Source organism: Athene cunicularia, assembly GCF_003259725.1.
Source record: "Athene cunicularia isolate RWA chromosome Z unlocalized genomic scaffold, athCun1 chrZ_part3, whole genome shotgun sequence".
NCBI classification, from domain to species: domain Eukaryota; kingdom Metazoa; phylum Chordata; class Aves; order Strigiformes; family Strigidae; genus Athene; species Athene cunicularia.
In genome coordinates, this window is record NW_020799144.1 from 14,223,772 (window position 1) to 14,247,706 (window position 23,935).

General features: G+C 37.5%; 1 protein-coding gene across 1 annotated transcript in view; it reads left to right on the forward strand.

Annotated features, from left to right (window-relative positions):
• The window catches only part of ADGRV1 (adhesion G protein-coupled receptor V1), a 312,242-nt gene that overhangs the window by 133,013 nt on the left and 155,294 nt on the right, over positions 1 to 23,935 (forward strand). Inside the window, exons 78-88 of the mRNA XM_026866507.1 lie at positions 104 to 951; positions 2,943 to 3,060; positions 3,942 to 4,113; positions 6,711 to 6,953; positions 9,335 to 9,742; positions 10,780 to 10,964; positions 12,183 to 12,432; positions 12,602 to 12,741; positions 14,484 to 14,646; positions 16,263 to 16,268; positions 17,086 to 17,178. Coding sequence (XP_026722308.1) covers positions 104 to 951; positions 2,943 to 3,060; positions 3,942 to 4,113; positions 6,711 to 6,953; positions 9,335 to 9,742; positions 10,780 to 10,964; positions 12,183 to 12,432; positions 12,602 to 12,741; positions 14,484 to 14,646; positions 16,263 to 16,268; positions 17,086 to 17,178 — 2,626 coding nt within the window. The remainder of the gene's footprint in view (positions 1 to 103; positions 952 to 2,942; positions 3,061 to 3,941; positions 4,114 to 6,710; positions 6,954 to 9,334; positions 9,743 to 10,779; positions 10,965 to 12,182; positions 12,433 to 12,601; positions 12,742 to 14,483; positions 14,647 to 16,262; positions 16,269 to 17,085; positions 17,179 to 23,935) is intronic.

Sequence of the window (23,935 nt, forward strand, 5' to 3'; positions counted from 1 at the left end):
TTCCAGCCATCTTTGGTTGTTCACTGGAAATTATTCTGCTCGGGTGTTTTACCTTTCAAACGTCATATTTCCTCCCTCAACTTCGCTATCTTTTCTGTTTCAGATCAGGATTTACAATAGCTGAAATTGAGCCAATGGGGATATTTCAATTTGCTTTTCACTCAAGATCTGTTTCAGTTGAAGAAGATGTTCAGGCAGTCACACTGCATGTCCAAAGACTGTTTGGTTTTCAAAGTAATCTCACTAAACTGACTTATCAGACCGTTCCAGGAAGTGCCAAACCACTAGAGGACTTTATACCCATCTACAATGGAGAGCTTATTTTTTTACATTTTCAGACAAACGCTGTGATAGAAATAGCAATAGTTGATGACACTGTGTCTGAAATGGAGGAATTTTTTTTTGTAAATTTGACTGCTGTGGAAGTTTTGGATGTTCAACCTCTGAATCCTGCCAGGAGCCCACGTCTGAATCCGGCTTTCAGTGTTGCAACAGTTAATATCCTGGATAATGACATTCATCATGGAATACTAAGTTTGGGGCCAGAGTTTGTTTATGTTGAAGAAGATGCCAACAGCAGTACCCCCAACACAGTGATACTTCATGTCAGAAGGACCAAGGGTTTCACTGGTGATATTGAAGTAACTGTTAAAACCTTTGGGGGTGTGAGTGCACAGAGTGGACTAGATTCATATCCTTTTGGAAACGTTTATGGAAAATTGAATATCACATGGGCAACAGAAGGAGAAGATTTTGAGGAACAGTCAGTCTCTCTGACTTTGCTGGATGGAGAAAGAGAAAAGCAGGTGTGCATAAAAATTTTTGATGACGATGAGCCTGAAGGACAGGAATTGTTTTACGTTTTCCTCTCAAATCCTGAACATGGAGCTCAGGTTGTGGAAGGAAAGGATGAATATGGATTTTCTGCTTTTGCAACAGTAATTATTGCAGGTAATATTTCTTCCCCCAGAAAATTAGTAAATACATCAGAATTAAATAACAGTAAATACCTTTATGTTTTCATAGCAATTTTCATGTAAATATTAGAATTCTATTTGGTAACAAGCAGGGTATTCTATTCCCCAATCTCGAGTTTTCCACATCAGAGTAAGCACCTAATGCACCAAGCCCACCATGCATCCCTTAGCAACATAGCTCAAAATACATTTATCGGTGCTGTTTATCTGTGTTCTTGTCCTGCTTTACTTCATGAAGCTTAAAAGGCTAAGCTTGAGTGTTTTTCTTGCAGATGTGATAGCATCTCAGGCTTTTTTCTTTTTCTTTGCTATTTTGTCACTTTTACATTGTGTAGGGTTTGTGAAAAGTGTACGAAACAGCTTCTGTTTTTGTTCTCTGATACTATGCAGTTGATATCTGCAGGGTGGTCATCCTCTGCAGGTGGAGGATAGGAATGGTCTTACACAGACATGAGGGAAGAATTTTTCTTTCAGACACTGCATGCTACTGTGAGAAAATTATGTCAGAGCTCCCATTTCCCCTAGGTTTCAGATATCTGTCAGACTTATCAATTGAATATAAACCATGTTTAACCACAATAAGTTTTAGAAGTAAGTGGGAATTGGAACAGTTCGGGCTAATCAACAAAATTCTACGTAAGGTCCAACATTTATTGTAAGTTTTGTGTATTGACATAGTCTTAACAAAACAAGGTAGATATTGAGGACCAGGATTAAACTGTTGTATGAGTGTATGCAGCAACCAAAATCACGTGTGCAAGAGCTGACCATATAAAACCCGCATTCCTTCATGTGTAACATCTCTCGAATTCACCAGGCAGGTAACTGAAGAAATATGTGCACAGGTTGGAATTTGAACTTGTATTGAATCCCACAGAAATGTATTAACGTGCTCTAGAGTTACACCCTGAGTACAATGAGTGTGTAAAGTAACATCGGGAGACAACTTGCACTGAGGAGAAAGGTCAAAGCATGTATCTGCATTTAACTGTATAAGAAGATACCGCAGGTTAAATATTTGTGCATGCACATATGCAAATGAGCAGTTACTGTTAATTTTCAGTATATATATTGACATTTAATAAGCACTGGGTTGGAAGTAGATTGCCTTTTCAATTGCAGAGTAAAGCCATCATTACCTGTAATGAGAAGGAGAAATCCTTTAGAAGCAAAATTTAATGGGACACTGTGAAGACATCAGTTTCCCCTCATTAACCCTGTTCTCTTTTCCTCCACCGCTGTTTTGCTGAAATTATTTACATACCCATGAGAACAAAGCGGTATTTTGCAGCTCCCTAGTTCCACACATTGATTAAAGATGCAGGAGAAAAGCTGATGTAACAATCCGGGAAAATAAATGGGTTCATCAACGTTATTACTGGGATGAATAAGAAAGCTGCAGTTGTGTCCTTGGAGGTCCATCTTTATCCCATAACCTGCTGTGGCAATGCTGTCCATCTGGGGACACGCTGGGGGCCATTTCTGTTTAGGAAGAATATATCTCAAGGGTTCTGGTAAACATAAAGTAATACAGCTGAAGTGATATCACATAAGGGCATTACAAGCAAGGCTGCGGACGTTGTTCTAGACTACTGTAACACCCAGTCTCTTGAAGTCAGGGGACACAGAATTCAGCCAGTTTGCCGACTGCTGCTGAAAATACAAGCTTCTGTGTGTAGATGGTGCCAGGACTCTCGTGAGGAATTTACTTTCAAAAATACTTATTCTACTGGTTAAAATTAAATTTAGAAATTCCAACATTTGAATTTCTAGTGAAGTAGGGAGTGTAAATTAGGAATAAAAATATTAAAATAAATATTCCTGGAGTGTGCCTAAGTGGTAATTTGCATCATGCTTTTGATACCTAGTCTTTATTTTTTTTAGCAGTTATCCATACTAAAATTATAATTTAGTCTCAGTTTAACTTTTGTTGATAATTACCTTCACGGGCTGTTTCCTATATAGGAAGTGATCTCCAGAATGGCATTTTGGGATTCATTCCAGAAGTACAAAGCGGTCTTGTACTTGATGAAGACTCAGAAAACAGAGAAGTGCTGCTCATTGTCGCGAGGCAACCAAACAGGTGCAGGCAACAGCTGATTCAAGTGCTCTTCCCACACGCTGTAGTGTGCTGTGTTGAATCACAGAAGCTGCTGTTAGTGGAAGAGGTTATCATAGAGATTTTTATAATAAATCTTTGCCTTTCAGCTCCTTTAATAACTTCCCAGAATTTGGCAAACGAGCTTTTAGGTTGTGAATGTGATTAGGTCTGTCACTGTACTGTGATAAAGCAGAAATGGAAAAAAAAAAAAAAGGTATTTTCCAACTTATACCGTAAGGCAGCGTGAAAGTTTTGCTTAAGGTAAAGTACTGCTAAAAGACTGCTAAAAGTGTAACTCAAATTCTCATCTCCCTGTGTGATACAAGTAGGTATGCATACTAAAATGAGCAATAAGGAAGTTACCTAAGTGTCAGGACTATGCTTATGTCTTTACTCACACAGATACTACGTTTTTTCTAATTATCTGTGGCCCATTTATGTGTACTTTAAACAAATATGCGGAAGTATTATAAGTTCCTTAAACTTATAGGGAGGACAAATTCTGCCTGGCTTTCCAGGGAAATGATTACTATAGTATTAAGCAAGGTACTCTGCCACATCCGTGTCTTCCAAGGACCAGTGTCTTTTATGCAGTTAATATCATGTTTTCTGAAACAAATATTGAGAAGAACCTGGGTGCCTGTAATTGCTTTATTTTCTTCCTGTATTATTTTTTGGTAAACTAAACTGATTTCAGAGGAAGGAATTGAAATAAAAAGAGCGAAATTTTAATCTTAAAGTAGTTTGTTCCCTAGTGATAAGTTTTGAATAATAACATAAAAATAATGTTATCTCTGTGGTTAATGTTTTCTAAAACAATAGTGCTCACCTTCAGTACATGTATGCTCTTGGTTCGCTTATAGGGCTTTTGAAGATGTGAAGATCTTTTGGCGTGTGACCTTTAATAAAACAGCTGTTGTCCTTCTGAAGGATGGCATGAACCTGGAGAATGAGCTTGTATCAGTGCTGGGAGCCACTACCTGCATGGCAGGTCAAACTGTCTGCAACATCTCCATTGAAATAAAACCTGATAACGTAAGGAATTACTGCTCGGTTATGTACAGCTCTATAACATTGAATTGCAATTTATCAAGATGAAAAACCCTCTCTGATTCAGAGGAACTGATGTGCAGTTTGAACGTGGTAACTTAACATCTGCTGAGTTCCTCTGCAAATGCATGTTTATTTAGAGGCTTGCACTACCCCCATTGTGACCGACAAAAACTTGCAAAGGAGATTAGTATTTAGTTTGATGAGTAAATTGCAAATCTCAGATTTTTGTAGAACAATAAGAGAAATAGAACAGAGTTATTTCAGAGAGATTGATATTCATATACTGGACTGTTATCCTTCACACAGTGAATTTTTCATCTATCAAAGCACTTCTTAGGGTGGTTTGTGGAAAGCGTATCCTGTAAGTAGTAACATCTCACTTAACTTTTTTTTTTTTTTTTTTTTTTTTGCAACCTGTGCATAATTTTAGATGCCTAAATCTAGCACAATGATCTGTGAAAACTCAATTCAGTCGTAGAGCAGCATAAGAATCTCTGAGTGTCTAAAAATCTGTCACTGTGCACATCCAGCTTGTGAGTAGCAAAGTTCAGTTTAGCAGCCGACATCCACTAAAGCCATTTGGCATTTGTCAGTTGGGTCTGCCTAAGCCTAAGAGCCCTGAGAAGCCCAGCTGGCACTCAAAAATGCAGACGTCATTGGATTAACACAAAGCACAGCACAGAGAAGGAAAAAAATATTTTTGTGTGAACACCTAGTGGTTAGAGCAGTCCCTTAAGAAAGGAGGGATAAGTGTGCGCTGTTCTTTCAGAGTGGAGAGTTTGAAACTTTATAAGAAATTATCCTAACAGCCAGGCTAGTGCTAACGCTGAGGTCTGGGGTATGAAAAAAGGACGAGTTTTCTATGTTTTTTCTGACTATATTCTTGAAATTAATGCAAGATGTAGGATGTGTGGAAATAGTGGTTTCCCACTAGGGTATAGGGTGCATTCTCTTAATTCAGTAAGAGGGCCATTTTCCTTCTTCATCTTCAGATGTCACTTTTACATTACAGAGCTAACGAATAAAATATATACATGAGTGGATCACAGGCTGCCTTGCTGAGTAAAGTGGGATCTTGAACCTGTTTAGTCCAAGGGAGTGACATCATTATCTAATGACAGCAGCTGCAGAGACATGCAGTTGTGCCATGGGAAGCAAAGCGTGTGCCACTTTAACAGGTGCTAATGGAAAGCTAAAGTTCCCTATGGCATTCACATAAATTCGTGCCCGTCATCAATTAGTCAAGATCATTCCATTTAAAGAATTACTTAAGAAGTCAATTAAAAATACATGCTATTTAACCCTGAAAATATGCACTAATTCTTCTTCCAGTTCTTCTTCCATAAGATAGCTTATAAATTAGTAACGAATACATTACAAAACGATGAAGTAGTAAATACATTCAATAAATATTTTACATATTTTATGGCATATGGTATCACATATTCCAGCTTTTGAAAGTGTTTACCTAGTCAGCTGTACTGACTTTGCTAGTCAAGAGCTGAATCCTGCGTTCCTCAAATTAAAGTAGGATTTCCAAAAATCCCGAGCTGAAACAAAAAGCTATGTTTGCTAATAAAAAACTTGTCTCCAATGATTTTTTTTTTTTTTTTTTTTTTTAAAGAACTATTTTTTGCAATCTTGCTGCTTCAGGAGTGCATGTAATAGGTACATATAACGTATTTTCAATAATTTCTGGAATCTTAGTAATCAGATGTCTATTTCTAAACATATTATGTTTGTATTGTAGGTACAAAATCAAAGATGAGGCAGAATGCCATACTGTAATTTAGTATTGCTACCTTATTTTCAGTGAACAAGCTCTAAGAATGCAGAATCGGCTAGGCTAATTCTTTGACATATGAACACTGAAATTAAATATCCTGTATTTCCAGATTGACAGATTTATCTAGATCTTAAACCTCACGAAAGTCTATCAGATCGTATCTCTAAACTTTGTGATTTTCAATAAACTCAGTTAATTGTTCAAGTCTGCTGAGATATGGTGGTAAAACATGCATAAACTTGTTAGTGTTGAAACACTAAGGCTGTATGTAAAAAGTTTTTCAGAACTTTACCTGAGTTCAGTACTCAAATATAGTGAAGTTAATTAATTGCAGTTTCAAAACTGCATACTTAGACTTCCGTGCAGTTTTTCCACAGGTGAGTAGGACTGTACATGCCTTTTTGTAAGGCAAAAGAAAATGAGGGAGCAAATTCTTCACAAGATGTACATCGATGTAAATCCATAATCTGAAATATGGAGCTCTTGGAGAATCTGCTGTCATATATTATGGCAAATTTACAGCCACAATAATGTAGTGTATAGATAGATATTCATTGCAAAAAGTTCTATGTGAAAATCCAACATTTCATTATTTACATGACAGAGTAGTGCCTGTCGCAATATTATTTTTGGGATATATTTCATTGTACTTATTGCATGTTTCAGGAAGCATGCCTATGGTTAAGTGTTATTACAAGTAATCTATTATGCGTATGAAATAATACTTTTTTTTTTTAAGCTGAAGGTAATAGTAGGACGTATAGTGATATGAAAATCATCTCTTTATTTACAGGTACCTGAATTTGAAACTTATTTTTTTGTTGAGCTGTATGCTGTAAGCGCAGGAGCTGCATTGAACAGCAGTGCCAGATTTGCTTTTATAACAGTCCTTGAAAGTGATGCTCCTCATGGTTTAGTATATTTTGCGGTGGGATCTCGTTTTGCTGTGGCTCATAAGAAGACAACTTTAATCAGTCTGCAAGTGCTTAGAGATTCTAGTACATCAGTAACCACAACAGTTAGCTACAGCATGCAAGTAAGACTTTTTTTTTTTTATGTTCTAACATTTTTCATTATTAATTTTATCCTTAAATCATTGTTCATTCTATAAAGTAAGTGTGACTAATTAGAATTTTTACAGGAAACAGTCAAATGTTTACTGGGCCTATGTGGTCTGGTTTCTTTGGTTTCCCGTTAGTAAAAAGACCTTGTTCTCACTGCATTGTCAAGAGTGATTTTGTTCATGGTACCTTCCAGTAGCCTCAAAGACTACAGTCATTCAGGCATTAAATAAATTACTTTCTTTGTCTAAGGTTCTTATGAGGCTCCAATTTTTGTGGCTTCTTTCTCAGAAATTAAATTTTTATCATCATGAGTATGACTACAAGGTTCAGGTACCAACACACCTGCTGTGTTAGGTCACAGATTTATTCATACACAGACCACACTTAGGAAAAGAGGGAGAACTGTCATCAAATTTTATTCCATGTTCCTAAAGTACTAAACTTGAAAATTGTTCTTCCAATCAGAACTCTCATGTCATAAAGTAAATTTTATCATCCTCATTCATTTTTGTTCTGTTTACAACTGTTAGACCAGACTCTTCTAACAAAGAGTGTTGACCCTTTTATCTGTAGATGAGTACCTCCTTATTGTTGACAGATGATGAAGATTCCCCTTTAGTAGAAATAACACAGCTGCAAAAACATGATTCCTTCCACTTCCATATCGTTGTGAATCCAACATCAGGGCACAGACTGCAAGAGGGATTCCTCCAAGTTTGCCATCACTTTGGAATAGTGCTTGGCCTGATCTGCATTGAATATGAGGGATTTTATGCCTAAAAATATGATTTAGGGAAGGGTTATTAAAACAAAGCATTGTGTGACCAGAGTACTCAGTCTTTGTAATAAAAGGTTTTGCGTTCTGTTGTTATATTTCATGCTTCTCTATCTTAACTGCACAGGTTTACATGGTGTTTCCATGTGTTTACTATACAGTAGCTGGCCAGTGTTTTAGATTGTGTGGTATCAAATTTTCACACTCTTTCCAGACAAGACTTCATTATAATTTATCTGTGAAGTGGAGAAGAAATTTATACTGTCCAGCATATATTTAGGCTAAAATATAGGGGACAGTTCCTTATCCTTTTTCATATAACAACCCTTCTTTGGATATTTTTAGGTATTGAGGATGCATGGCCAAGTTACCAAAGTATTGGTACTGTACTTTGGTACCTGTAAAATAAGAGGTCTTGGCAGACAGGAAGCATGAGGTGCTAACTGGAAACAGATGTTTATCTCACTCCTACAAAGGCTTCTTAAACATTGTTCTGGTCACTAGTGCTTTTACGACCACTTATTTCCCTGCTTCCTAATTCTCAGCTGGAAGGGATAAGCAAAAGGAAACTTCTCACTGGAATTTGCACAGATGTGGTCATGTTCTAGAGCAATTTTCAACAGATACACACTGCATTGATTTGCCATGTTCTCCTATGAGCTCAAAAAAAATTCTGATTTATTCCATAAGTAAACTCTACTAATTAAAGCTAAATATTTTTGAAAGGGGTCTAGTATTTCACAAATAAACATCCTTGTTTTCACAGAAGACCTTTACTTAATAGTCAGTATACAATCTGTACTTAATAGATACTATTAAGTCATACATTTGAATAATAGCCCAGAATGTTAGTTTCCACTTAAGGAAAGTTTATTACATTACCAGATGTAATATCAAGGTTATGACAACTGACAAAAAGAGCAAGAATGTGAAGAGCGAAACAGTTATCTGCAAACCTCATGGAAGGTAAAAATAGTGCTACTTCACAGGGAAATGAGGCCATATAGCATTCCTAGATAAGTTCATCTCTCTGCTTTGCATGTGTATTCTATAGTGTTTGCTTTGCCTTTGGACCTAAATGGATTGTTATTCTTTTGAGTATTTATACTGGGACTGAAAATATCATTAATTGATATAAGTTTGGGCACAGATTTCCAAAACCTTTGCTTTACTTTTGTTTAGTATTTACATATCTGTAATGCCTGAACTGAGGGACTTCGCGCTGCAGACATAAACTTACATCAACCCCTCTGGAATTCACCTTACGGATGTGCTAACATTTCTGTAATATCTATTCACCCAGAAGAGCTTTTTGAATTTTGTTCTGGAAAAGAGGGATCCTGTTTACTATTGATAATATATAATTCTACCCCTAGGCTGTCACCTAGTGACAGATTGCTATTTCAGGGAGATATTTCATTCAATGCAATTGTTATATCATTGTTAACTGCATTTTGAAAGAGGACTTACTTTTTTCACATTTGAATTTTATCCATATGAAATATGTTCTACAGCAGCTGCTTTTGAACAATTGCATCTTTCATAATGTTACCTGAAACTCTTCTGTTTTGTTTTAAGGAGCTACAAAAACCTGAACCTATTGGTCGAACCTTCATATCTCCAGCTGTGGCAGGACAAGATTTTGCCAGATCTGAAGGTTTATTGACTTTTGAACCTGGGCAGAGAAACACGTTTCTGGATGTGACCCTGACTCCAAAGACAGGATCTTTAAACCCGTTTCCTAAACGTTTCCAGGTTGTAATTTCTAACCCCACAGGCGGTGCCAGGGTGGACGACGTGTATGGTATTGCTAATGTCACCATTGTCTCAGATTTGGACTCCTTGCCAGTTTGGGGGCTAATTGATCAACTGCATCAGCCTCTTGATGACACCATTTTACACAGAGTCCTCCAGAATCTAAATGTCAAAGTGGCTACAGAAACTACAGAAGAGCAGCTTACTGCTGTGATGCATATAATAGATAAGGTAAACCTTCCCTGCTTTTTTCTTGAATGACCAATGAGTTTTTAATAAGAGTGTAATAACATGTAGGCTCGTGATAAGATCAAGGTTGGCATCCACAACAGTGACTCAGGGGCACCGAGTGCACAGGTAGAAACAGAAATTGTGAAGTCCCACAATCGGGGAAAAGGTTTGTCCGCCACTAGTTAGGCTGGTGTCAGGAAATCAAAAATCAAATAGGTTGAAAATAGCAACCAGTATTAACTTTGCATATGTACCTATAGCTCCAGATTTGCTGCCGTGCAAAATTTTCCCATTGGTGCCATACTTTCATGAAGCTTATTATGGTTTCCTGATTCTCAAGCCACATCTTGGTTGCTTTCAGCCCCGGCACAAGGTAGTGAGACCCAAATTTTGTTCCTGTCTTCACACTGACAGCAGTCACCAGACAAGCAAATCCTTCCAGGGCCAGCTGGAGCCTGCTGTGCTCTTAACCAGGCATGCAGCTCATCTTTTTTTCTTGCGGTAGCTTTAGGAATCAGGTTGGCAGGGTAGCTGAGCACTTCAGCATTGCACTAAATCCTCTGAAAACTTTGGGACTAGTTTTATGACTTTCTGTCTCTTCTGGACTTATGGAATAATGCTCAGGAGCTGTTTAAATAGACACAAAGTAATATAACAATACTCATGAACAACAGTTCATTTCTGAGTGTTGCCAGAAAGCTGAGAAAATGACGTGAAGATTTCTCAGGTCAACAATCTGTGACTTGTGAAAGAATGAAAAATGCCACATGGTTTCTTTAATAGTCAAATCCCAGTTAGTAACCATATCTTTACGTAGTTTTGACACAGACTGCCTCTCACAGCTTGGCAGTGGTGATCAGAAGGTGGAAAAAATATTCTGAACTTTCATAACAAATATTGGGATAAATACTTAATACTTACTATTTTATTATATATATTACCTAATACTGAATAATTCTTACTAAACTGTTCACATGAGCCAATGTTAGAAGCACACTTCTGTTTATAAAATGTTTGATTTCTTCTGCTCTCTTTAGGTTACAGATGTGGGTGAAAAGCAGTTACTCACTGATAAAAGTAGAAGTCTTTTCTATGAGATACTCTGCACCCTGGCTAGCCCGAAACGGGAGGACACACGAGGATATAGCCTGCTGGCTGAGGTGACAGAGAAGTTCGCTTTTTCCCTGTTAACCGGGATAATGTGTGGATCACCAGGAGAAAGGTTAGTCAACTTGAATTCATAGTATGTTTTGGAAATGCTTGACAACAATATAAAAAAATCTAAATTACTTCTTTAGGAAAGGGATTTGTCTGTCGTCTGACACGTTAACAGTATGAAAATGTGCTGCCCTCTGTCACAGTCCCACAAAGCACTATATTGGCACTGTATGGTGTCACAAGTAACTGGTACACTGATACAGGGTTGCTGTGGGAGTAAGAGTCAGGAGATCTGCGATATATTAGATCACCTTTAACTCAAACATTGCCTGGAAAAGTATTTATTAATCTTACTAAGAAAATAATATGTAATTGTACGATGACGAGCTATGTTCTAAGACTTAGATGAAAGTCACCCAGAATTTCTACTGGCATTTTGTAATTTCTCTGCGGTTGGTTTTGCTCACTTAAACATAATTTAATTTTTTTTTAAAAGCTACTTGTAGGTTTTACATGTAGTTTCAAATTACTAGTTTTGTCTGCAAGTGAGTAGTACCTTGTGGTCAGGCTAATGGGCAGGGGAAATAGATGACTGCAGAAATACGTGACACTGACTTTATGGGACAGATGGTTTTAAACAGTGAGTTTCTCCCGCTGGAAATCTATTAAACAACTGGTATTTGAACTTAGAAAAGAAACGCCTTTTTTTCTTCCCTCAGAAAATCGGCATAATTTAGATTTCTATCTCTATTTCTATATTTTGGAGATGAAATTTTTCTTGCCGTTTCCTAAGTTGTAGGGGGTATGAGGCCCATCTCAGCCAAATGACAGTAAATGGTATAAATATCAACACTATCCTGAACAGTGTCCAGAACTTGAAAGTTCAAGTTCTTTACTCCAAGTTTTTTGCATCATCTGTTCGGAAAAAGAGGTAAAGCACGATCAACCATTTTAATGCATCTGCTTCTTGTAGACTTGTCTCTATATCAAGTTATAAAGATGAGAATTATGATAACCTAGTTTACCATGTAGGGGTTTTGGTTGCAGATCATAGTGAGCAAAACCCAGAGGGGCAATGGAGAACCTGAAATACAGAATAAATCAGCCCCTCCTTTTTTTTTTTGTTTTCCACAGAAACTTAAACTGTGTTTCAGTTAAACATCATAAAGCCTAAAAATGATGGAGGAATAAAGTATTAATTACAAATACATTTTAGTTATTCTGTGAAGAACAGTGAATTTCAGTTCCACTTATCAGCCCTGTTGCTTTTCCATTTCAACAGGGGTAAAAATATCCTTGACAGCTGCCCGTACATTGCAATAATGGCTCACAACTGGTTTCCTCAGCAAATCAATGGACACAGATTTGATGGAAAAGATGGGGATTCTATTCAAGCGCCTGAACACTTACTAGAGGTCTCTGTTGTATTATCACCTCCTCAAGAAGAGAACTGTGAATCTGTACAGTTCACAGAATACAGCAGCCAGCAGTGGTTCCTTACTGGAGATAAGGAACTTGCCCTGAAGAACAAGGTTTGAAGATTATGCAATTTATTTTTTAAAGATTGCATTTAGATATTTTTTTAAGGCATCTTAAATGTAGTTAAAATAATGTGAGTATTTTTGTGTGTGTCTCTGATTAAAATGAGCACTGACTGTTGAATTTTAATATTAAATTTGTATGTTGCATGTGTTGTTTCAGGTTTTTTCTATGAGTTTGAAGGGTCGGAGTTCTCACCCTCTGAAAGATAACAATGAAGTAATTTATCGGGTTTATGCTACAGGCAGTCGGATTGTTCCACAAAAGTCTCTGTGTCTCCTCTGGAATCAAGCTGCTGAAAGGTTTATTGATCTGTTTAGTTTTCCAGTTTCTACCATGAACCTGTGTGTTTGCCCAAGATTTGATAACTCTGATTAGATCATTTGCAAGTATGAAACTGATCAATTTCCTATCTTTTTTTCCTTTTTTTTTTTTATTTTCCTGGCCTTCCTGCCAGCACATAAAGCTTTCCGTATAATAAAATGCATAGTTATTGTAGCTCAGACATTTCTCAGACTTCTACTTTTTACTTTTTTTCACCAAAAAACTAATTTAGTTTTTTTTATGTTATATTATTAGTTAAATTATTATCATAATGTAGATTATGTAATGATGTGTTAGGCAATGCTGACAGTCCATAAATCCCAGAATTGCATCACTGCATTAATGACTTTGCACTCTTTACAGTTGTTACCAGACAACACTTCACACTTCCAAGTCCATTCTTACAAAAGTAAAGAATTAAAAACCCACATCTCTGGTGTTGTTTCAAGTCACTGTCTCAGAAGGTTCCTAATTTGCTAACATCCACTCTTTTCTTAGGGTCTGTGAAAGACACTGTGAGGTGAACCAAAAAAAAACCTGTAAAGGGACAGACGAAGGTTTTTATCTAGACCAGTATCCTGTCTCTAGTAGTGGCTAAACATAAACACCCAGGGAAGTGTAAGATCAGGACAAGCAGAAATAGTGATTTATCCAATACTGTGCTCTCCAGTGACTCTATGAGCCAAAAGTGATTTTGTGTATTTCATACACCAAATGAGCTCTCTACCACAAACTTGTTTAGTCTTTCCTTGCACCATCCAGAATTTTTACACATCTTTTGACAGTGATCTCTATAGGGCTATTACTTCTTGACAGAAAAGCCACCTCCTGTTTTGTTTTTTGGTTTTGTGGGGTTTTTTAGATATTGCTGCTACTAGTTTAAGTTGATGTCTCCCAGTTTTTAGAAAAAATAATGAACTGCCGATCATTGTCTATTCTTGTTGCTACTCATACCACTGCAAACCATGGAATAAAGTTTTCGTGTATGGTCTTCAATGCCACATTATTTGATTAGCCTGTGTCTTTCCTGTTCACACAGTATAAATTAATTCAGAGACAGTTATGTTTTGTATCCTGGTGAGATCTAGTTGGTTGACGTATGATTTCATTAGACTGACTGGATTATATCAGTCTGCCACTGATATAAACTATTTCTCCTCAGAAGGGAGTTGCAGCAGAATTTACCTGTATGCTCTCCTTTTATCTTACACACAATTACAGAGCAGATGTGATTTCCACTAGAAATGGCTTAGGATGTCACATTTAGTATTCTTTTTCAAAATCAGTTCAGCAGTAAAAGAAAACAAAACATGAATTTTAGTTTCGAAACAACAAATAGCAGTATAAAATGAAGTGTTCTCCATAATGCTCCAAGGTATCGTTCAAGTTAAGTAACAAACTGTTTGAAAAGATGGACAGACCTGTAAATCCTGCAGGAGTTCTAAAAACATGCCACAAAAAATCAATAATGAAAAAAAAAAAAAAAGTACATTACCATATATTTACTTTTTTAAAATCATAAAAGTTAAAAGCTATAAACAATGTTTTAATTTCACGTCGGTGTGCTGTTCTGAGAACTGTACCTGAAAGATGACACAAAACACCTCCGCAATTGTTTAGAAAACTTGGTATTTCAGAGATAAGACAGCCATTTTCAAGCCTGCTTGCCGGGCAAATCGCTCAAGTCCGTTTCCAACTTTGTGAATCTTTTGTTTTGCAGCTGGCTGTCTGATAGCGGGTTCTGCAGAGTGGTGGACGACACATCAGACTATGTGGAATGCTCTTGTTCTCATATGTCCATTTATGCAGTTTATGCCCAAACCGATAACTTGTCTTCATACAATGAGGCTTTTTTCTCTTCTGGATTCATCTGCATTTCAGGTCAGTTGATTTAAGGCAGTTTTCTCATTAATAACAGCTGATGAACAGTAAGACTGACAGATTTTTAGAGATTTTAGTAGCTGATGACAGTTTTTTTTTTTTGAGGGGTACTGGAGGAATGTTAACTGACTTCATGGTTATTGATGTTGCCAGCTGGTCCTATATTTACACACTGGCAAATTTTACCACTAAAAAAAAAATAAATTCAGCAAAGAAATATGTTTCCCTATGATGTTTTCTTGAACCATACAAGAGAGAAGTATGTCATTCATTTGGGAGAAGAAACTTAAAAATCCTAAAATCACCTGTGATTCTAGCAGCAGTGCAGATGTCATCTTTGTCAAATCTTTCAGACACTTTTCTACCAAGACTGAAAGCTCTTTGATGATTTCAGCTGGTGGTTTACACTCAGAAGTGATAACCTGAGTGAGATAGATTCCCCGTCACGTCTGTAGAGCCCCATTGCACTCTGCTGCCTAACTGCCATCTCACATCTTTGGAGATGCCCGAGAGTTTAACCCAGGAGGATCATGACCATTGACGGCGGCGATGGGATTTGCAGAGGTCCCAAAGTGTCAGACAGGAAGCAGGAGATCTAAGTTTTAAACTCCACTTGGCTTCTGAAGGAGATGGAAATTACACCTTTCACACTGCAGCCAGTTCACTATTGTGTTGCAGGCAATCAGGGGTGAAAGTAAATTTTCCTTCTGTTGGTAGGCAGTGTGCAGGCAGGAACCTAAGAGTGATGAGGCCACTAAGAAAACATGCTAAAGGGATTCTTAGTCTACTCTTAAGGCACTTAAATGGGAACCTGTGTCTGCTCCTTGTGAGGTTTATGACTTCTGAATAAGTAACAGAAAGAAGCTAAATTTTCCTATTTATCCCCTCCCAGCAAACTGCCCTAACAGACTAAAGCTCGTGTTCTGAATTGTTTTAAAACCTCAGACATGAAAAAGAAAGCAAGGAAAGAGAAGAAACCCCTCTAGATATCACTTACTTCACACAAATTGACGGTTTTCTTTAGCAATAATGAAAGAAATTTTTAGCAGATAAACAGATCTTTAAAGACGGTTAGGCTTCTAACTTAGATTGTGTTAGTGAAAGTAAAAAAACCTAAACTATAATGAACAATTGTAATTACTGGTTTACAGGGGAAAAAAAAAGTAAATTGATGAGACAAATATACCACAGAATGCAAAATGCTATATACACTGAAGAAAAAATACAAAGTAAGCCCATATGCTGTAGAAACTAAAGCTAAGAGAAATATTTTGCTGAACTGGAAGCAATAAAGACCTACAGATCCTTGTTCAGCACTAGTCTTTTCCTGTAGTTGTGCGTCATAAGAATGTATTTTAAAAATTAGAAGGGTTTGCCTTGGATATAACTGCAGTGCCTTTCAGCTTCTTTGGCTGGTTGAAGGTGTTTCTTTATGTGATTATATAATTTAGTGATCAACAAATTGCTTTATATTTAAGAGCTACAAGAATATTACTTATTACCCTAACATATCCACCTAGGTGTGAAGAATTTTTTAAAAAAATAAAATAAAAGAAAAAATAGCACAGTAGAGTGAAATATAATATTTTTTCAAAGGTTTCTTATGTCATGTATAAATTTCACTAGCTAATTTTTGAAAGTTTTAGATACAGGTTTTTTTTCTGCCAACGATTTATTTCACGCATCTCTTACAAATGCTTGTACTTGAGCAACAAGGCTGTCTCAAGAAAGGATAAAAGATTTGCCTTAAGTATTCCAGTTCCTGCCCTTCCTGGGGTTGGGAGCGCACAGCCAATTAATTAACTCTACGTGAGTTTCAGCAGTGTTTTTCTTAGTGGCTCAGCTTTCCCAGGGTTGTTACTCCGAGAGCTACTTACTGGTAGGTAAGGGCCCCTTCCCATTTCTGTTCTGTTCATGTTCACAGTGAATTAGTGCAATGAAAGGTGGCGTTATTCTTTCTGAGTAATGCTACAATAGATTTTCTATGCTGAACACAGATGAAACAGGAGACTGGCGTTTAAGAAGGCCATAGCTGTCTCCTAAACCAGTCCTACTTAGCTGGAGGGAATTTATTTTAATTTATGTGTTTCTAAAAGGATTTTTGTGTGGAGCAATATGAACACTGAAGAGCTGCCTTTGCTTTAACTATTCTGACAATCATCCATATCATGAAGAAATTTTAAAAAATAATAATTTTCAAAAATGACTTCTTTACATTATGCATTTATTTTAGCTCCCAAGTCTGTGGAAAAGTTAAATAGATGTCAATACTTCAGTAATAAATTCATGAGTGATCCCAATGTGAACCAAAGTGAACATATTCTCTTGAAAAACTTGGGTTTTTTCTGCTTTTCTTTTAATGATTTGCACCTTTCAAGAGATCCAGCACTGTTCTGATCTAACATAGTTTATCAACCTAAGCTTTAAATTCCCCCCCCCCCTTGGCTATTATCTCCCACCTTTTCTGCACCAGGTGCGCAATGTTTGCAGCTAAACTTCTCACTCACATGATGGTTGCTTGTTTGGGTACTCAGGTAAGAAAAAAGACTGAAGTCTCTAAGTATAAAATTATATACACCTTTGCTTTCCTGTTTCTCACTTCCATGGTTATGTCTGAAAAGACCTCCTTTTCTTTTGTACAGGGTAAATATTTTTGGAAAATGTAAAATTTCAACATATGATACTTATAATTTATCCAATATTCATACTCTGTGTTGCGAAATCAATTGAAATTATATATATTCTGAAAATATTTAGAGAAAAGTTATGGATGACATAGCCATGTGAGAAGATAGTCCTGTATGTGGAATAATAAATGTTTTGATGGTATAATTGAGACAAAAAAGTTCCCTTATTAACATCATTATTTATTAAATAGATTAATGTCAGTAATCATAAATACTATGGGAAAGATTTATTTTCAGTAGTAGATGATGACAGCTCTTTTGCACTTTTTAGGAAGGAATATTTATGAAGAATTTAAATAATAGAATTTAAAAAGTTGAAAGTCTTCCTAGTTCTCTCATACTGGTTCAGATAGTAGGTAAGAGAATGTCAGCAAACTGAAGGAGAATAGAAAAGGAGAACATGTCCTTCTGTCCTATAAAATGTAACTTCCTCAGCTTTGGTACATCTGGTGAAATGGAAATGGTATGAATAACCTCAAGAATCTTAAAATTACTTTGTGGAAAGATTCTGCAGGAAGGAGAGTTTATGTGTATTTTTAATGCTATAAAGATAATGTAAATACAAATTTAAATATATGCTGAAGGCAGGGATGCTGAGAGATTTTAAGCACATTATCAGGCAGATACTTAGAGGAATCTGTCATATCAGGGAAATACTCCAGATAAGTGAAACAGCCCTGTGTTACCTGTAAAATTTCAGCAACTAGCATGTCTCTCAGACAAGCTATTTTTTAGAGCCCTGGTTAGTATATAATTCTATTCCTGTTACCTAATTATATAGTTCCTTGTTGTACAGTGGAGTGCGTCGATAATGTTCATCACACAACTGGATTTGAAATAGAGGGAGCAGGAAAGGTCCTCGCAGCACTCCTAGAGATCCCTAGACACCAGCAGGTTTCTTGTACCTTAGGGTGTAAAAGTATTTTGCCATCTCGGTTCTTGATTTTTGCTGCGTATACCTCGTGTTTTTTAATAGTTCTGTGCAATTATACGGAAAGCTACTTTGTTCCAGGGACCTGTAATGTGCGTGGTTACTAGTGTACAAACATGCAGGCTTATTTTGGACACATAGCTCGTAACACAGGTAAGGACTTGCATGTGGTAATTTGTCAAGATTATACAAAACAAGTCTAGTGAGAGCTTTGCAGCCCATTTTACAGTCCAGCGATGTATTTTGGAAAAGCTTCTACTTTTCCTTTGAAGCGAATGTTGAATTGTCTGTGTTCCCAGAATTGTTTGATATTTTGCATATAATGGAACCATCCTCACCCAAGTTGCATTCTTTCCATCTCCAATACTTTTCCATTTCTTTGGCAATATGTTCCATTTCCAGTACAGAGAATCTTGTTTCTTTTTACAGTGTGTTTATTTCTCACAGAAGGTTGTTATGTTGGGATTTTTTGTTTGTTTGTTTTTCTATAAGGACTCCTTAGCAGGTCTTTTGGATCCATTAAAAAAATCATGATTTACACACAGGATCACACAGAGTGATTGACCTCCCTCTGGAGATCATCTTGTCCAGCCCTCCTGCTCAAGCAGGGACACCTAGAGGTGGTTGCCCAGGACCGCGTTCAGATGGCTTTTAACTGTTCCCAAAGATGGAAACTCCATAAACTCTCCGGGCAACCTGTGCCAGTTCTTGGTCATCCTCACAGTAAAAAAGTGTTTACTGGTGTTCAGAGGGGACCTCCTGTGTTTCCATCTGTGCCCATTGCCTTTGCTCTGTCACTGAGCACCACTGAAAAGAGCCTGGCTCTGACCTCTACTGACCATCTTCCTTACAGGTATTTATATATTTTGATAAAATCCCCTGAACCTTCTGTTTTCCAGGTGGAACGGTCCCATCTCTCTCAGCTTTTCCTCACAGGAGAGATGCTCCATCCCTTACTTATCTTGGTGGCCCTTCACTGAACTCTCTCCAGTCTGTCCTTGTCTCTCGTGAACTGGGGAGCCCAGAACTGGACATGGGACCCCAGGTGTGGCCTCACCAGTGCTAAGCAGAGAGGAAGGATCACCTTCCTCATCCTTCTGGCAAAGCTTTGCCTAATGCAGCCCAGGGTACCATCAGCCTTTGCAGCAGGGGCACACTGCAGGTTCATGCTCAGTTTGGCAGTCGCAAGCGCATGCAGGGCCTCTTCTGCCAAGATGTTTTTCAGCTGGGTGGCATCTAGCATATATTGGTTCATTCATTCAAGCAAAGTTAAACTTTGGTGTTTTGACACATTACATAGTTAAAACCATAGAATCATTTACTTTGGAAAAGACCCTTAAGATCACATTGTCCAACCATTAACCTCCCACTGCTAAGCCCACCACCAAACCATGTCCCTAAGCATGCCACATCTCCACATCTTTTTAAATACCTCCAGGGATGGTCACTCAACATTCCTCTTAAGTCTGTTGCATACATTTAGAGCTATGGGCTAATTTTAGTTGGAAGCCACTCTGAAAACTTTCTGGTTTAGACCCCTGCTCAAAGCAAGCCCAACTTATGTCAGGTTGCTCAGGATGCTGTCCAGTTGAATTCTGAGCATCTTCAACAGTGGAGATCCCACAGGCTCTCTGGGCAACCTGGTCCAGTGTTTGACTACCCATTGTGAAATTGTCTCGTAATATCTAGTTTAAATTTAATCTGTTGCAACTTGTATCCGTTGTATCTCGTGCTGTCAGTATGCGTCTTCACAAAGAGTTTGGTTCCTTCATTTCTAGACATTTCTATGAGGTAATTTATAACAGTGATGCGATTTTCCCCCCTCCCACACTCTTAAGACTGAAGAGCCCCAGGACTTCTGAATATATTGTGGTCTGAATATCTTGGTGGACCTTGACTGAACTTGCTCCAGTGTGCCAGCCTCCTTCCTGTGGTGAAGATCCCAACTGTATCCAGATGTGGTCACACAAGCGCCGGAACAGGAGGGAAGAATCACTTCCCTTTACCTTTTGGTGCTGTAAATCAAACAGCAATACGAGGCTGCTTTGCAGCAAGGCATACTGCTGACTCGTGGTCCATCTGCCATCCACCAGAACCCCAGGTCTTCTTCTGCAGGCCTGCTGCCTTGCATTTGGCCCTGCCTGTGCTGTTACATGGCATTACTCTGTCACCATCTGTAATACTTTGCGTTTGCCTTTGTTGAGCTTTGTCAGAAGTCAGACCATTTTTCCAGTCTGTTGAGTTTCCTTTAAACAATGGCCTTACGAATCACCTGCACCCAGATTTTTTGGCTCCTCCTCAGACTTCCAGTGCAGCCCTCTGTCCCATCATTTACACCCAGATGCTTTAAATAGTTATCAGCCACTGCATCCCAACTCCTGAGGAGCACCACTAGTAACCAGGCTCCAGCAGGGCTTCATTCTGTTGATCACAACCTTTTGAGCCTCGTTTTTGAGCAGGCAATTTTCCACTTGCTTTATAATCCATTTAACCAAAGCATGTCTCAGCATTTTAATGATAATACTGCGAATACCACAGAAACCATGTCAAAGGCCTTGCTAAAGTTAAGGAAAACAACATTTGCTGCACTTGCCTAGGCTGGTCATCTCCTTGAGGAAGGAGATTGGGTTAGTCAGGCATGATTTTCCCATCATAAATATACAATGGCTGTTCCCAGCCACCCTCCTGTCCTTGCCCTAGGTACAGCTTCCAGCAGGTCAGGCTGGTTTGTGTGTAGTACAGAGGTCTTGTTTCCAGGAATGTAATGATTCATCTCTATGCCTAAAAATCAATCTGAGGGAAGGAGAAAGAAAAATAAATTTGCCTCCTTACAAGAAACATCTTTAAATATGGTTTTAGAGGGTGAATTTCATAACTATCCAAACCTTAGGTGAAGATTTGAGTCCTAACTGCATGTTCAAAACTCTCAGAACCTCAGAATAAGTCATATGTTAAGTAGGATCACAAATCAGAGTTTGTTGCACTTTGAGTTATTATTTGTGTGACTCGACTTGCTTCTCAGTTTCAGTCTAGTTATTTCATAAGATAATCTTTATCATCCTTACTTAGCTGCAGTAGTGAACTTACAAGGTAGTGAATTTATAAGATAGTGAACTTATTTCTGAAGATACCCTGAACATTACTTCCTTGATTTACTGATAGAATTTTAATTCCAGGTCTTAACAAGCTGCTAAACTTCTATTCTCAGGCCGAAGAACCTAAACAAAAGCATTTTTAAAGCTTGACCTAAATGAAAACTGAAATAAAAAGTTGCTCCATGTTAAATGTGGCGCACTTTTTTTTTAATGTTATAAACTTATCACTTTTAAATTTTCATATATTGACATGCAAGCATATTGTCACTAGTATGCCTAGCAGTTCTTATCTGCTGATAATTCCAGGTTTCAAATAGTAACTCCAGTGTAATCTTGTAGCTTTCTTCTCAAGGTTGAGCAGGAACATGGACATGGGCATGGCTGAAGACCAGCTCAGGTAGAGACTAATGGCCCAGGGGTGAGTTTAGAGCTGCTGGGCCTGCGTGTAGGTGGAGACTGTAGTTGGGACTGGTCACGACTATTATATATATTACTATATTTATTAGTGCACTCAATGCCCTGACGTAAAGGCAGCTTCTCTCATTTTTATGTTGATCTCTAGTAAGCATTTTAAGTGTGAAGGGAGGGTTTGAATGTCCTTGCTTTAAGTCTTTCTTCTCATAAGTAGAAAAAAAATTGAGAATTAGTAAAACTATATATAAAGAAAAACTATCTGAAAGGCATGTACTTCATGGGTGGAGAAAAGTGGGAATTGTTAATGCAGGAAAAGATTACAGACGGTAATAGATTACAATAGAAAGGATTTTCTACTAAGGTGTAAGAGCATAAAAATGCCATTATTGCCTTTGGTTCTTCATGTGCAAAAGTAATACTGAGAAGTCAGGTATCTCTGTCTACTGGAGTGCTGCGCTTGGTTCTAGCTGCTGAAGGACTTAGGACATGGGAAAGTTAACTTCATCTTGGGCCCACAGGCTTTTCTGTTTTTTTGTTTAAATACACTTCATTTAAACTTAAAATACTGATCCGTGCAGAATAATTCTTGAGAACAGTTCTATGTGTCGTGTAAATACAGTAATTTAGTTTAGTCACAGAGATACTATTTAGAATGGTTCCAAGTCCTTTTGTTATTCATCCTTAACCCCTAAAATCCATGGCTCGCCTGATCTCTTTTCCTTTTGCTATGCAATTGTTCTGCAAGTTTAGAAAAAAAAAAAAACTTTTGAAAGAGGATTTTAGCAGGGTAACTGCTTACCCAGTGGGCTAGCTTGGAGAGGAAGTAAAGACAGCTTGTCAGCAGCTGTTGAAGAAAAGAAAGTGGCTTTAAGGCACAGTGGAAAGAGAGGGGATATGTTTGACAAGAGTGAACTGAACTACTGCGCTCGCTGTTCTGAACAGCTGAAGGAAAATCTTTATGCGGTTAATTGTGTTGTGATGTGTTGGCATATGTTCTGCCTGGAGAGAACTAGCCTGATTAGGAAGCCGAAGTTGAACAGGAAACTCTAAATAGAAGATGTTTGGACAGCTATACCTACCTACAAGTATTCAGACAGTATAAGTGAAATTAGATATATTTACCATACAATTACAAGTTTTGTGTTTTTGTTAACCAATGGCTTTGTATGAGAGGAGTTGTTTCAGATTTTTAACTGAGAACTGATGTAAAAATCATCCCTTGCTAACTCCTGGTTTATATACAAGTAAAATGTTAGTACTTTGCATTTTTATCTAGTAATATTTAGGCGGTAGTAGGCACTGGATTTGTACCTATTCAATCTCAAACCACTCTACAGAATGAAGGAAGAGGGTGTTTCTGTGTGCACTTACATTTTTACCAGAGAAAAGCCTAAGAAGCTCTTCAGGTTAGCTGCCCTGTTTTATACTTGCATGAATAATTATTTTTTCCTCTAATATCTGCACTGGATGTTTGTTAGGCTTGTAGTAGATTTTTTTTTTTTTTTTTTTTAATTTCTACCAGTGCAGTGATTACTGTTATCTGTAGATGGCAGTCAAACCTTTTCAGCATGTTGCTCAGAAATTTGCTCTTCCAAGGCTGTGCCTACTCTGTGGTTGCTCACAATAATTTGTTATTCTGTCAGTGATGGGGAATGGTGATTCACAATATCCAGCCTTCATTTCATTCTCTGTGTGTCTAGAGCTTCCAGCGTTAATGGAGCATTTGTAAATCATTCAAGAGTGGATGTTTCACATGAAACTTACTGGAAAGACATAAAGGGCTAGGTATCTCTGAAACGTTTTTATTCTTTCCATTCTGATATTTAATCAAAGAATCATGTCTCCAACAATCATTATTTATTGAATCATTAGTTAGTCATAGCATTTTGTTTGTTTGTTTAACCAGTATGTTATAAATTCATGCAACAATATCTTAAATGCACAAGGAAAAAATTACTGGGCTGAGATTTTCAGTTTTGGAGTAAATTTAGTGAAGATTTGTGTATCTGAAAAATTGAAGTATAATGAGAAGATACTTCACAGTGTCTCAGTACAGTCATACTAATCAATAAAACTCTCCTTTTCAAAAAACTACAAACCCAGATTACAATCTTAATAGGAATCATTCCTTACGGCTCCTGTGCTTTGCCTGGGAATTCCCAGG